Genomic DNA, 17,029 nt, shown 5'->3' with positions numbered 1-17,029 from the left:
TGTTTCCGAGCGTGTCAATGTCCAGTGCTCTGTGGCTAAAGGGTAAGTTGAATAATCTCCCTTGTTCCCATAAAGATTCACACTGAGGAAAACAAATCAGCATGCAGACTGGTGACATCTTCGGTCTGAGCTGTATATTATTTGCGCTTTGCCCATAGTTCTAATCTATAAGACAAAATAGAGCAAAACAAATGAAGCTGTAGCCCTGCAACTGTCTGAGAATGCAATGTCCGTGCAGAGCTAAATCCTGAATAGGGTGACCCAGAAATTGATAAGTCTGATAAGGCAAGGAAGCATACAGGTAAACTATAATGTGTATTACCACCTGTTTATAAACCTGTGTGCCTGAACATGTGACATTTGAATACCATGTGAGCACACAGCTATACCAAATGATGGTTACCTGGAAAAAGTGATAGATGATTTCAGTGACAATGCTTACTTGTATGGAAGGTCAAGGATGGTTCGTACAGGTAGAATAATTGAAGCATGGTGTTCCAAGGCAATAAATACAGTGGTAAAAGAACTCACCTTTATATGCACATTTAAGGAGTTATTCAGAGCACAAAGACATGCACACATGTAAATAATGTAGCCCGAATGTAACTTATGAAGTAGCATAGGCTACACGTGCGAGTGACTAAGTGCTCACTAAATATGATTTATAGTTTATGTATATATACATGACTCAAGGGTCACCTATAGAAACATGCAGGATGGGACTGAATAAACCATGTATAGAGCACTGACCTGTACTTGTCCAACCAGAATGGAAGCAATACAGAAATGTACCATTGCCAACATTACACACAAAAAACATCTTGTCAGAGGAAACTGATACACCATTATCAATGCGTGCAGAGTAGGTGCAACAAAATCCATTATGAGGCAATATTTGTAGGAAAAAAGGCCCAGAGACTGCTCGTACAAGTAAATACATTAAAGTTGGTGCCTGGGTGCTATGAATGCCTTGGATAGAAACTCACCAATATGTACCTGTTTGTAAAGGAGTTGGAGTTACATGATCACTAGAGACTTGCAGGTATAAAATAAGTATAGCACGAACTGACTTAGGTCGCTTAGGTTCCATGTGCAAATACCTAAATGTGTGACAATGACAAAGTGTGGCAACTTGTAAAGGCAGAACTTTGTCATGATAGAAAGAGAGAAAAAGTTGGAAATATAGAAATGAAAAACTCCTCCAACTTGTAGTGATATATCTTCCATGTAGCTTCTGTCTCTTGTGACGAGAGCATGCTTCTTGTGAAAGTAATAACTGGGATATTCTTACCCTGTGCTGCCAAGTCTTATATTTAAAGGGAGATCACTCTTGTCTGACTACCAAATAGGTTGGAAGACAATTTTTGGCTCCCTTTTAGCTAGAAATAGCTGTTAGGGCTTCATTTGCGAGATAGAGGTAGTTCTTCTAAGGTGTTATGATTGGGTAAGAATTTTCAAAGAAACATATTTTACTAGGAATAATTTATTCTAGGATTTTTGGGGGGTTTAATGTGCAATACCACAAATTCTTTTTTTCTCATTTTCACTCTGTATGGTCAAGTGGACTGATGAGTTTTAATGTTATTTTATGCAAATTTTGGACTTTATATTGTCATATGTGATAAAATAGCAGTGTATTGCAATACAGCAGCCCAAAATCAGTGTGACAGGGTTAGACTGTATATAACGAACAAAAGAAAGTAAATAAAAATCTCAAAGGAATTTCTGAAACTGACCCATTTTTGTTCAGATACCCAGTATAGAAGTGTCCTTTAAAACAAGTATCAGCTTTTTTGAGGTGTCTAATGTATGTAACTTCTGTGGACAGGGCTAAGACAGAGGCAGAAGCTATCATTGCCCAGTACGCAAAGGAAGCTGAGGCATACAGCAACATTCTCAGTGCTACAGGACTTGGATTCACAGTGGAAGGGTTTATCTCCTACCTTGGGACTCGTGTCATTGCTTCTGCCAAGAATCCTGTTTACATTGGCCTGGACAGTCCGGCGAAATCTTCTTACACTGCATCATAAAACTCTGTACACACACATGCACACACACAGTATGATTGACAATTGTCATGCTGTGACATCTCATTTATTTCTTACCCATTTTATCATGCACTGTTAATATGTTATTTGATGTTTAGTCAACAAGGCAGAATCAATGTTAATGTTTTCACTAATGTCATTGCGTTAGGACATTCAGGTTCATCAAGATGAAATACGATAAATTCCAAATTCTTTTTCAAATTTATTCTCAATGTATAAATTAAAGTACTCTGAAAGCATAATAGAAATGTTAGGTAATAAATAGAAAACCACATTTATGTTATGAGTCATGGAAAGCACCAAGTAAAGTTTATCTAATGATATTACATGCAGCATACCAGTTATTTCCATGCACATCAAACATTCACCTCTTGTGGTAGAGATGATCTGTTATAACTAGAAACGTGTTCAGGGTACACAGATGTTTGGTCACAATGCCCGAAAAGAATCAAACACAAAACCTAACCAATATGTGATGGATGGATGGATGGATATGGACAGATGAACAAGGATTATACAGCATGTCCTATTGTTATTGTGGGGAAACTTACAAATAAAATTATTTGAAATGTTGCTTAGATATTATTACACTAAAGTTTCCTGTATGTGAAATTGTCTTTGAAAAATATAAATTACAGTCTTGAGTTAGCACTTTTTCTATTTTTTGGGGTAGTAATATGTTTTGACATTTGCTTGCCTGGCTGGTGGCTTAGAGAGCTGTATTGGTTGGGTATTATTTATTGATCCCAGTAGTAGTTTTTGTTTTCCTCTATGTCATCATACTGAACCTACATTGTCTTTGTATTATGTTTTTGTGTGAGCTCCTATTTCATGTATCCTTGTTTATATTGTAAACTGACAAAAATTATATATTTATTCTCTTTTTTTTTATTTATTCTGTCACCTTTGCAGTTTTTCTTGGGATGATAGATGTGATATTGTATTTTTCAACATGTATTTTCAATTGGAATCATTTTCAACATTTGTGTTCTTCAGTATAATGTATTGACCTTATATCTTAAGATATGATAAAATAATCGATTTTATCCTGTCTCCTAACATTATGGAGAAACCTCTTTTCACCTAGATGATATGTCCGAAAACTTCAGAAACCAAAAAATGTGTCCAACAAAATCACGAGAGAGAGAGAGAGAAATAGGCACCAGCCATTCATGCATAACATGGTATACAGTGCAGAATCAACAGTAGTGAATTATATTTCGGTTAACAATATGATTTTCTTGCAAATAAAAATCATTAAAAAATACATTTTCTGTGAGTACAAATGACATGCTGGCATGAATTACAAAATGTATTATTAAACCAAGTTAATGCTGTTTGTACTATTTACCTTGCAGACATCAATGCCCGTTTGTATCAACTATGATTACAGATTGCAAACTAATAGAAGGCCGGGTAGTGAATAAACAAACCTGGCAGTGAGCAATAAACTCATTGTTTGAACTTGCTGGCAGGATATCAGAGTCCAAAAGGTTATTTTATTACAAAGCAAGCTGACCTTGGCAACCAACTTTGGATTCTTTTAAGTTTGCAGATTTTTCTTTTATGCAAAGTTGGCTGACATTGGGAAGTCAACTTTGGTTTCTTTTTACCTGTGTTCACGGAAATTTTGAAAATAAATTGAAACACTGAGACAATTTAAGAGAAGAACTTCACAATTTAAGAGAAGAACTTCACATATCTACTACAATAAAGTGAATCCTCATGTTCCTTGTTAATGTGTAACTTTAGCAAATATAAAGGGGAATAAAAATAAACCACATTGTAGATCACAGCTGTGATGGTACAATGTTTATTGAAGAGGCTTTCATGGAGAGAAAATCCATTGCCTAAATCTTTACCAAAGAGGCCCATAGGTTGACCAAGAATGCATCTTAGAGGAGGAGTGTGATGTAAAAGATAAATGAACCAATCCAAAAACACATGAAACTATAGACCCCACCCAGGAGAGAGATGATGCCTGTGAAAATAATGATGTCAGGTAAGAGCATTACAACATTTCACATTAAAGCAAATGCAGTAAGTAAAATCCTTAAATCAATAGTCACAGATTCCAGCTGAATGAATGGGGACATGTAACAAGGTGTAGAAGACCAGTATCCTACGGCAATAACTTAGATGGAAAAATAGTAAAGAGGGTTATCATCCAGTGAGATAAGCAGATCCCTGTCAGCGTGGACACTATCTGTGCTCGTGCCAAGGAATTTGTGTCAAAGTGAACATCCAGATATTGAGTTTGAAGCCAGTAGGTACTGGGCTTCATGAGTTTTCTAGTGATATAATCTTGTCTTCAAGCACAGATGTCGATTGCCCAGTGCCTTCCAGAAGACTTGCAGGAGAAAATAAAATCCTCCGATGAATTTGTGAAGGCCAGAAGAGAAGATGATTTTGCTGACATGACCATTAACATGGATGAAACTCCAGTGTACTTTGATCTCATTCCCATGTGGACTGTTGATAAGAAGGGGGTTAAAAGTGTCAGAATTTGCATGACTGGTACAGAAAAAAAGAACTAAATTTAGTCCTTGAAATTTCTGCAGCAAATGTATTGTCTCTGTTGATAATTTTTGCAGTGTTAGGGAGCAAAGGATAATAAGGTAACAAAAGGATTGATCATACGTGTGCAGTAGAAGGGTTGAGATGATGCTGTAGTGGATTAAAGAGATTTATCTTAAGTAGACAGGAAAGGAATGATCTCTTTGGTGATGGATTCATTCTGGGCACTTATGAATATTGCAATCAAGAAGGGGTAACACGATGCCTGCATTTAGTTTGATTGGATGTACCTCCAAGCTGCAGCCACTAGACATCAGTAGTAATAAACCAGTCAAGTCTGACATGAATAAAAAGCAATGGAAACTTTATTTGTAAAGCAGCAGCAGACCTGACAACACTTGTATTAAGAGTGCAGGTAAATAAACAGTTATATATTGGATTGTGATTCAATCTCTTCACAACAAGGCAGATCTTATGTGAAAATTGTTTAAAGTGTGTGGCGTTAACAGTAACTTGAATGGATGCGTGGATGTTATCATAAGGAGCACTGACTGTGATAAAAATGGAAGCAACAGTGAAAAGGACAAGTTTGATGGGTTTTGAGCCTGAGTAGGTTGAATAGGAAAATAAGAACTTGGACAGTTTGAAAAATTTAAATATAGTATTGGTGTGCTTGTTTGATCAGCAGTACTTGAATTATGTCGGTGATCAGTGCTATATAAAGTGTTTTGTTTCAGAATTAGCATGTGTATTGATCACTATGTTCCTTCACTAGCTTTCATCCATAAATCTCTTTCCATACACTTTCTCTCTCATGACAATCTTATGCAAGTGTTGAAGGTTTATGTGCACATTTTGGTCGTTACAGCATTATTCATTGGCTTTATGGTTTGGTTATAACTACAATACTGTAATCTAGGTACTCCTATCAGAAATAATTACAATATATAGTTTCTACTGTAATCGTCAAAAGTCGTTTGGGCAGACTAAGTAGTGTAATGAGTAAGAATGGGAAATTAACCTTGGCATTTCATCAACAAGAAATTATGCTGCAGCATAAATTAGAACAGAAAAAGTTAAACGCATACTCTTGTGCACAGTCATTCATTCTTACCTTAACTTTTGTTCTTCAAACAATTTTGGTTATGAAGAAAAGTATAAACGAAGAACACTCACATTAAAAAAAAAATATTTTTAAAATTAAATTTGAGTACATTTTTTGCCATACAATTTTTGGATGATATCAAAGGTATCCTAACATGTTTGGTATCCCAAGATATATGGTAACTACAGTAGGTGCTGTTTTTCCTTTACAGTGACTCAGTTTTTGTAGATTATAATCATGTTTCACTTTCAACCCTGTCATAAATATTTTAATGTGGACTCAGGTAAGAAGCTTCATGATGTATCATAGTGAAAATCAGTACATTTTATATAGCAACTTAATCAGTACAGTTTATATAGCAAATTAATACAGTTTATAGCAAATTTTTTATATTTAAAGAATATTTACTTTTTACCTAAATGTTGATTTTATATACCTTTTAAAGCATTTTTATGTCTTTACCTTATACTTTTATCTGTATGAACTTCATGTTTATATGTAAGGTTTATCTAATTTATTTTTTGTAGTTTTGTGTCTTTACATTTTTTTAACTTAACCTTAACCTGTGTATCAATATTTGTGCATATATGAGATTAAGATTTTTTCCATTGTACATTATGCAGGTGTAGCAAGCTCAAGAGTACTGACTGGAGGGAAGCACATGATTTTTCTGTAATTGCTAACAGTCTGCACTTGCTTTTAATATCTGGTTTTGAGGAATTTCATTGTTATAACATAATTTTTTTATATCTTAGCTCTATTAGCACACTGGCCATGGAAAAGTGAAATGGCTTTTTAAAGGGATATAACTTATATTAGTATCCTAAGGGGAAATTATTAAATGCAGAATGGTTGCCTCCTTTGATAAATTTTTACTGCTTTTGTATAATACTTCAGCAATAAATTTTTAAAAGAAAATGTTCATGAAATGTAATGGCCTAATATTTTTTTTCAAAAAAGTTTTTTTTACAATTTTGTTTATATATTTTGAAGCTATTCTTTTTTAAGAGATGGGTGAGAAGCAATATTTTAAACCACACAAATTACATTTCTAATGGATATTAGGATTTGCTTTTGATTATAAAAAGAAATATATGTCAGTATCAATTTATGTTTGTTCCTTTGCTTCTGTTTAATGTATTATATTAACTGAATATTCTGTCATCTGAGTACATGTACTTTAATATGAATTTGCCAGAGTAAAAACTTAGCCCTGTCATTGATTTGAATTTATCATTGTAAAACTAAACCCTGATTTTGTGACAAGTGTCTTTTATAAAGAAAACAAAGCATTTATTATGCAACAGGACTGAAAGTGCATCGAGGCTTTATTTTATAATGTTATCAAAATTTCAAAAAGCAATTAACTTGAAGCAGTTAGTCCAAATTTTCAGTGTATTGTTTCAGTATTAAGCACAGTCCAATTTTTATGTCAGGACATTCAGTTGATATAACTTTGCAATTGGGGACATATTCTGGATGTTCCATGCATGATAGTACTTGATCACTGTGAGAACAATTGTCTTCAGAGACATGTAATTGAATTCACCCTGAATTTGTTTTTGTTGTTTGTCTTAACATTAGCATTAAAAATTAAGAGCTTGATGATTAAGACTGTCTGCTGTAATATGTTTTTGTTACGTTGCTATGTTCACAAAATATCCCCATTGAATTTTTTTAAAAATTACATTTAATTTGAAACTGGGTAGTAAAATACCCAGTTTTTAAAAATTCCTTGTTAGAGCTCAGATCAGTTAGAGACAGAAAAGAAAATACACTTCTTGGCACCATTGTGATTTTAAAGTTAAGATGTATGCACCGTTATTTCTTTTCAATTTTTTCTTAATGATCCATTAATAAAGATGTTCTAGGTTTTACATGTTTTGCCAATTGAAGCAAATTAATCGTCAGTAAAACAAAATCCCACGCTGAAAACTGGCTTTGCAAGAAACCATATATGGTGGAACTCCATGGTATGCATTTCGTCTATAATGCATGTAATTCCATTGAAAAATTGCACACAGATTTACAATATTCAATAATTTTTTTCCCAAATCATTGTTTGAATTCATCGTCTAATATACAGCATGAACGGAGTATCAACACTGTTTACTTGCTGTCTGATATCGTACCATCGGGGCTTGCAATTAATCCATAATATATGTAATTCCATTGCAAAAATTGCATACATATTTAAACTACTCAAAAATTTTATCACACATCATTATGTGTCTGAATTCAATGGGAAAATTAACAGTAAAATTAGGTTAAGAAAGACGAAGCCATTGTACGGTTCATTATGTTCCAGGGTCTATGAAAGGTGTCTATACAAATTTCATACTGCTAAAATTTTGTCAAATGCATTTCCATGTACATTTATCCATTGCAAATTTCCGATAACACTTGTACCCCAATTTGTTCAAACGACTACAGCAAGAATAATTAACAATCAACACATGTTTTCAGCCTGTACATAACTTTTACTTCAGATTTTGTGAATATCGAAAGAAACTACTATACTAATCATTGCGCAAAGTGCATAGAACGATTTGCGTTTGTGAACTTGCTTTTCCATAATGGTAAAGTATTTTTATACAAAATAAGAAATTAATAACAAGTTCATAAACAAACACTATACCCATGTAAAATCAGAACTAAGTGCAGTATGCCTGCAATGGTCACGAGTCACTTTTATAAATTGATTTAAGCTGAAATCAAGTACAATTTCATACCCTTTCAATTTCCAGCTAATAAAGCGGACATTATTTACTGGTCAACTGATTGTGTCTAATAACACTGTCAAGCCCAGCAAACATGTTGGTGGCTTTCCTTTTTTGATGTTTCTTAAATTGTGAGAATCTTTTATCAACCACCACATTGTCTGCTGCTTGGTTGTCTATTCAGTTAAAGAAGAAACACATGTTGGCTATTGTTTGAACAACAATTGTATACAAAATTAATTGAAGACAATCACAAAGATGACTTATTGGCTTTACTCATGGACCAGTAATAAGTAACATTTCTGATAATGTTTATTTTGGCATAAAACTTCAAGAACCTGGTGATATTGTTAAATTTCAGAAGCTATGCCACAATAGTATTATATTAAAATTCATACATGAACTCTTCCCCAAAATGATAATAAATGTTTCACACACTATTTCTCATGCTTAAAATTTTTTTTCTTCCCCAGTACGAGAAGAATACACGTATTTCAAATGTCTGGAACCACACAATGATCATATTATATTTGAATTCATATGCGATCTCTTCCCCATAATGATAATAATTTTTTTATACACTATTTCAAGTCCTTTGAAGAAGAAAAATATTTTTTTTCATGTGCGAATGAATATACAAAATTTTGGGAGCAACACCACAACCGTGTTATATCCAAATTCGCATTATGGGGGGTTGTATTGTTTTTTTTTAAATCTGATTTTAATTATTAGTGCAAATAAATGCCAATATTTTATCAGAAATGAATCCAGTGAAGTCATAAATGATTCCAAATTTTTAAACATCCCACCAAATGAAGCAAATTGCCAATAAAACAATTCAAGTTGTCAACTTAGTCCACTTAATTGACAACCGGCTTCGCGAGCTGCCATAATATGCTCCATTTCTGAAAAGTTGATTATAATTTGATGTCCAAACATACCAAAGCTATTTTATCAAATGGCAGTCCATTTATGTCAATTGTTTCCTCTTCCTCTTTCATAAACTTCAAATGTAATCTCAAAACAATCCAACCTAATTCAATTGCACCTAAGCCTGACCTGACATCAGTGAAAAATTAGCTCTTTTCAGTTGATATATAACTTCAACTGGTGTGATATTTTTAACCGTCAAGGTGTAAACTGTTGTCAATCAGTGTCTCCTGCAGTAAATTTGTCATGGACTAGTAAGAAACTAAGCTGAGGTGAATCAAGGGTAATTAAGATTTATGCTCCAGCCCAAATATACGTGCATCAGGAGATGCATGTGTCAAAATTTCCGCACATCAACAATTGGTCATATTTAAATTCCACATGTCGTATCCTGAGGGTACGCATCTATTGAAAACCCTGTTTAAGTGTTTATTTCTTAGTGCCCCACCATAAAGGTGGTATGTATACAAATGCTCAGAACTTTCAGGTATATTGTCCAAAATTATTTTTTTATTTTAATAATAATAACTTTATTATTAATCTTTGTATATCCACATACATGTATATCTAAGAGCTGTATCAACATTAAAGAGATGCATTAGTAGAGAAACCTGTTAATAGATATATAAACCCATCAAATTACTGTCAGAAAAGTGTTGTCAGGTGTAAGTTAATAGATATATAAACCCATTAAATCGCTGTCAGAAGAGTGTTGTCAAGTGTAAGTTAATGTAGCAAAAGTTAATGCCATAAAGACATTATACAAATTGTGATAAACTTTTTAAGCATGTTCATAGGTAGTCAGATAAAGTCTACTGGAAGCTGAAATCAGATCATATAAAAATTTTACAGGTTGACACCACTTTTTTATACTATAGAAATCATACAAATGATCCCATGGAAAAAAGAAAATGTAGTCAAGAGAAAATACATATCTAAGGGAGAAAATCAGATTGAGAAGCAAATTTACCTGCTGTAATTTTTTCTCATAAATTTCCGATTTTTTGGGGGGTATTTCTGCTGCATTCTCAATAAATGTGGGATAGTCAAATTTCACCCAGCTACATTATTGGACAAGATGAATTGATAATCATTAAAAGTTATGTTTTGATGAGTATCATACCCATTCAGCTATTATTTCATGGTCATGCAGTAGCTGTGTTCCATTTCCCTATTATTTTTAAAGGGATTTGCTTTATGTAATAGAACAGAGTCTATCAAAGCCATATGCACAACATCCTACTGAATTTATTTATTTAGAATTTTGTTTATTTGATTGTTTGACCCTTAAGTATAGTATATAAAAATTGTTGCTTTTTGCAAGGATAACATTGAATGATTCAGTATTTGTTAGCAATTTCCCTTAATAGAATTTGCATTCGTGACTAATGAATCTGTGTGTTTATGACTTGTGGATACAACCCAGTTTATGACTAGTGACTACTACCCTGTTTATGACAAGTGAACACTATATTGTTTGTCTGGTGAATATTATTCTGTTTATGACTGGTGAGTACTATTCAGTTTATGACTATTGAATTATACCTTAAAACTAGTGAATACTACTCTGTTTATGACTTGAATACCACCCTGTTTATGGCTAGTAAATAATCTCTTTATTACATGTGAACAGGATGTCTACCTTGTCTGTGACTAGTGATTACTACTCTGTTTATGTCAAGTGAACACCACTGTTTATGTCTGTTGAATACTAATGTTTATGACTCGTGAATACTACCTCTTCTGTTACTGTGAATATTATTGTTTTTTTAGGACTAGTAAATACTATGTTAATGACTAGTGAAAACTATTTTAAGACAAGAAAAATGTTTTCTCTCTTTTTTCAATATATTTTTACCATGGAAATTTTGTATGGTATGCATACATCATATAAATAAATAATAGTAGCAGCAGAAATGTGGCCTTATGAGAGAAAAGGATCAAACAGATTATTGAGGGTATCAAAAACAGAACTGTGTAGTAATTATATGTTAAGAATAACTAATTTGAGTGTTTTCACGTCAACATTATATACAGTTACAGAATCAGTATGGTAAAAATTAATGTCTTTGAAAATAATTGTGAATGATTATTAGAATGCAAAACCATTCTAAAACACTACTAAAATTATTATACAAAAATCTGTGTTGCAACAAATTCTTTCTTAATTGGCAACTATACCACTGTCAAACTAATTAGCTTGTTTTACACAAAATGCTGTGTTTAGAAACTCTGAATGGTCCCCAGTCTCAGACACAAAGACAGATCATGATCTTTTCCTCAAAACAATATGATTGGTCCAAGACAGGCATCTAAAAATAGACTGTTGCTATATTGGGGTGGGGGAGGAGGCATAGAGATAAAAAGTCATGCATTAAATACCTTAAATTTAAATTGTCCTTGAAAGGTTGTATTGCATACAACCACAGTTGTCTACAGGACAGAATGTCAGTCAAAATTAATGATACCCAGAGCATGTTAAAGCTTTAGATGAGACTGGAAATGAAAAGAGACATCTGTTGGCTGCATCAGACTGATGTCATTAGTATGCCTGTGTTGTTTCATTGCATTCATTTTCACATAATGAAACTGAGCAATCCAATTACTGGCACAAAATAATGTTTGATGACGGGGTCTCTGACACGTCCTAACTTTGGCAAAGCCATAGTGGCTAAGTCTGGACAGGTTTTTGATCTGTTACAGATCAATCATCATATGTCTGGTTCTCTTTCAAATACATTGTGTAATCCACCATGCCATTTGTACTTTGAGGTTAATCACGTTCATGCAGATGTGTTAGTTTTTTTCACCATGTTAATTATTGGAAGCAAAATTAGATAGTAACTGTGACAAAACCTGACAATCAAGGAACACATAACATGGATAATGAGATTTTATATAAATTAATGTTATGTACTTTATCGGCATGTAGGAACAAAGAGTTTAAAATTTAGAACTGAAAAATATGAGATTTGTAAACACAATAAGCATATGCCCATGATGGATATATATTTTTTGTACTAACATGTTTGCCACATTAAAGGGTTGGCTGTCAGTTCAGTTTAAACACAAAATCACGGATGCAATGGGATTCTTGCAGTAATGTGCAAATGTCTGCTCATCAGGGTGGGGTAGGAAGGCAATTCAATAGAAGAAATCTTGATTCTTTGTATCCAGTAATTTAGTAAGGTGGTTAGTGTAACATCTAATTTTCTCAGACCAGTGGAAAACCACCATCTAGAAACAGCAACTAAAATCAGTTGAGGATCTGGTAAAACATCTTGGTTTGGCATAAAAAATCATCAGTCTTGTGTCAAGAAATGCTAAATTTCAACTTCAAGAAAATGTGCAGAAATATTTCAGCATATAATTCTAAACATTACATTATCAGCATCTAAAAAATTGATTTGATGTTCTGGTGTAGTTACTATCCAGTATCACATCATGCAGTGGCATACATGTAAACTGCCTGGTTTTCCTCCTAAATTGAGGAGTGTCTCCCATCTCGCCTATCACTTATTTAAATATCTTATGTACTCATAAATATTCTTTTTAACAAAATCATTTTATTCTACACCTTATTTCTAATGTAGCATTTTACTGACAAGAACTTTAAGGGAATAATTCAATTATACTAAGTGTATGGGTGAAATTTTTCCATGATGTCATGGACACTCCTCCTCAAAATGTCCCCAGAGGTCAATCTTCCAAATCATGCAAATCCTTTGAGGAGTTTTTTAGGGTTGGGTATCTTGGCTGGAAACTGTTTAGTAGGGGAAAAAAATCAATGCTTAGGGATACTAAATTTTAAACTGTTGATTAAAGTGGAGCGAGCAAATGGAAGTTTTCTTGTAGTATTCAGTTCACTAGTGGCTCCTTGGATGTGTTCTACTGAATCATGTAATTCATTCTTCATTCCCTAATTCAGTGCTCTCTAAAGGAAAGCTGAATAACTTAGTCGCTATATTCCATTGCTGTTAAAATTCCTGCATTTGCCTCATAGGAACGAGAGTGGGTAGAGGGTGCTGAATTATTTGATTGAGGCATCTCAATCATTTCTATACCTCCATAGATATCATTCTACCATTGATTTTTGTATTCCTCCCCAACCCCATGCTTCTTAAAAAGATTTTTTATTTATAAAAAAAAATTGTTGCATTATCTTGTCTTGGTGGTTGTCAGTCAGGATGATTGGAATTTTGCCCGTGCTAAATTTGCAGACAGTAACCATATATATTCCACTCTCCAATTCAGTACATTTACAAATGTATACATGGCTACAAAAAATGCACACTCCTTTTTATTGAGTTGAAACTTCAAAACATAACAGTCTACTTATCTCCTGACTGCTGGAGGAAAATGCATTGTCTATTGCATCAGCAGTGGTTAACTGAAAGACTTGGGGATAGATGGAAAAAACTGAATGATTTATAAGGTATCACAAATTTCTGTTTGCAGTTTATGTTCAGCTCCTGAATTGTTACATTTACAGAATAATACGGAAAACTATTGAGATAAAATAAGCATCTTTTCTTTCAAAAATTTACAATAAGAAATGTATGTATTGATAACAACATGGATGTTTGGATCATATTCAAGAATCAGAATTTTGGATTGTTCAATTACAATTTTTATGCAGAAATGTAGTGTCAAAATTAATTCTTTTTTAGCTGCCCTCCCCCTGCGACCAACCCCCTCTCCACCCCAAGGCTTTGACCTGGACCCACAAGGGGACCTAGGCAGCCACATTGACCACCAGCTTACTTTTCAGTATTGTGGTTTTTCCCAACTTTCACTTATGTATATGTGATCATTAGTACTTTGGAAAAGATTGAAAGACAGATGGATTATGGTTGAATTGCTAAAGAATACATGCAGCATGACTTGATTAACATTACTTTTGGCAGGATCAGTTTGGCTTTGGTGTTTAGATGGATAATACATTGTGTGAACAAAAGTAATCTGGAAAGGATTAAAGACCAATATATCATGGTAGATAGGATTATTCATTACTAAAGAGCTCAAGTGGCTTAAAACAGGTCTGTTTGAGTTGGTACTTAAAGTTTGCCAATATATCTAGTAAGTATGTGCTTTCTTCCAATGCTAAAACATGAAAAACAAAAACCAGTATCTCACTCAGATTCTATAATGGATGGAAACAGGAATTTCATTGGTTGGAATCAGATTCAAAGGAACATGATTGTGCATTCTGCCATTCCTGCAACTTCAGTTTGAAAAAGAACTTCCCAGTTGATAGAACAAATCTTATTAGTTTTTGTATGTAAAAATATGCTACCTGAATTCCCCTCATGTAAATATGCTACCTGGATTCCCCTCATGTAAATATGCTACCTGGATTCCCCTCAAGGAAGGAAGCACTTAAACTTCTTGGTTGATTTGGTGAAGTTGTACTAACACTTCCACATGCTAGTGCAGACATGCAGAGAATATTTTCTTTTCTGAGGAAAATTCAGGCTGACTCCAGAGGAAACTTGGATCCAGTAATTATACATCATCTTCTAAGTGGTGAGATCTACAGTGAGAACTGTCCCAAATATAATCCAGACTGGCTAAATTACTATTTGCTGCATAAAAAAATATGATATAAAAGGCAACAAGTTACTGTGAAAGGCTGACATGATGGCTTGCATATTTTAGTATAGAAAAAAGTTGAGTAGTTTTGTCCTTGCTTAAAACTATCTAGATGAAAGTCCCGATTTGAAGTCCAAACTCTAAACGAAGGACAGCCCAATTTTGACCCCATCTTTGCAACAATGTGTTTGTAAGTTTTATGGTTTTGCCATATCCACTATGTGTCAACTGCAACATATGTACACATGATGTAATGAAACTGTGTGAAATTAACAGTTAAGTTTGTTTTTAAATAGGCCAGTGTTCAATCAAAACTAAAATTTTACTCAATTTCCATCTCTTTGAAGTCCTCAAGAACGTGTTTGATTCTTTTGACAGAAGATACTTTTTATGACCATCTAATGTGTATCCAAATTTTATACATTTTAATTTCGACTCACTACTAATGAGCAGAAAAATGAAGGCAGCTGTGTAGCTTAAACCACTGGCTAATTTTTACACCATACAGTTTTTGGGATATCACTTCACAGTAAATAAAATGCCATTTTATGTTTCTTTAAACAAAATTTACATTCAGATGATGTTGCTATTTGTTTGGATTTGTAGTTTTTCTTTCTGTTTCTGATTGTATTTTGAGGCAATTGTTTAGTGCAAATCATAGAATATTTGGATGAGAGCAGCAAAATATATTGTGTAGAAACAAAGTGAAAAATGAAGTTCACAGCATTAAAACAAATAAGCATTTCGACTAAAATGGTCTGTTAAAATTGAATGATGGCAAGAAATAGGTTCACATATTTTTTCATTACCTGATCATATTAAGTTGCATTTATTATTTATATTCTACACATCTATGGTTTCAAATAATGTTATTTTGACTTTTAAACAGGATCAGAATGCAAAAAATGTGAATCACACCCATACATAAGTCATGAAAATGGCACCAACTCCAGTTGCAAAATGCAGTATTCATTAGTATCATAATGTTGTTCTTTTGTTTTAATTTCATTATTTTGGTACCTAGCTATTAATTATTGTCCATTGATGTGATTTAGATTACACCTATTGGGTAGGCTAAAGCATGTTAAAAAACTATTGGGTAGGCTAAAGCATATTAAAAAACTTTTGGGCGCAGCATATTTCAAACAAAATATTTATTGAAGAAAAAGATTATTTTGCAACTTGACAACTTTTAGTGCATGAAATCTTTTGGATCTTTTAAATAAAGAAACAAAGCAAAAGGCAGATAAAGCTTTGGATATCTATTACCCAAAGGAACCTCGGCAGGCCACTTCATTCTTTATACAGATAGTAAAACTGTCAATGCTTTGTGTGGTTTAAAGGTAAAATGGAGTTGATGTTAGTATTTAGTGTAGCAAAGAGTAGCTGTTCGGGACCATTTGTCATTCTGTTTCTTTTGCTTCTCTTTTAAATATAAAGTTTCAACTTATTTTATGTTTTTATTTTTCAACTTAATATGATGCATGGGCTATAATGAGCACAACTTTTCTGGTCATTTGTTTCGTATTTGAGCAGCCACAACTGCAGCAGCATTGGTATGGAGGACCATCTAATTAGGACTTGAGAATGATGGTCTTCATCATGTTATACGCGCTACATCAGAGTTCGCCCTAACCGACTCCTTTCTGCTCAGGAATAGTTGTGTACATGCATTTAGTATCATGTGCTTTGGACACTGGTCCTTCCAAATAGTTGTTCACATTCCAAACTGTCATCCTCTTGGGGGCTCTCATTTGATACATTTTAATATCAAATTCAATTTGGCATTTTTCTCCAATCATATGCTCATAAGCTATACTAATAGCTTAAAGGTCATGCCCGTTAGATACATTTCTTTTACAGTTTTAAATAGAAAAAATATAAGAATATTTTATTCGTACTGGGATTAGCCAAGCTCTATTCCATGAATCTGGGATCAACCCAGAATAAACTCTTATGCAGGGATCAGCCTAGCATATATTTCATTAAGATGGGATCAGCCCGGAATACATTAGCATGCTGGGATCAGCCTTGCACATAGTCTGCTTAAGCTGGGATTAGCCCAGAATACACGTGAATGCTGAGATTAGCTTTGCACAGATTTTACTTGAGCTGGG

General features: G+C 33.6%; 1 protein-coding gene across 1 annotated transcript in view; it reads left to right on the top strand.

Annotated features, from left to right (window-relative positions):
• Positions 1–16,362, top strand: part of LOC149789867 (uncharacterized) — a 45,589-nt gene extending 29,227 nt beyond the window's left edge. The window contains exon 8 of the mRNA XM_089971861.1: positions 1,829–16,362. Coding sequence (XP_089827987.1) covers positions 1,829–2,030 — 202 coding nt within the window. The 3' untranslated portion in view covers positions 2,031–16,362. The remainder of the gene's footprint in view (positions 1–1,828) is intronic.
• The last annotated feature ends 667 nt before the right edge of the window (positions 16,363–17,029 follow it).

This window comes from Sinohyriopsis cumingii, chromosome 10 (assembly GCF_028554795.1).
Source record: "Sinohyriopsis cumingii isolate HCF-2022 chromosome 10, ASM2855479v2, whole genome shotgun sequence".
NCBI classification, from domain to species: Eukaryota; Metazoa; Mollusca; class Bivalvia; order Unionida; family Unionidae; genus Sinohyriopsis; species Sinohyriopsis cumingii.
Note: the sequence above shows the minus strand (reverse complement) of the source record. Positions and strands in the feature narration are given on the sequence as shown.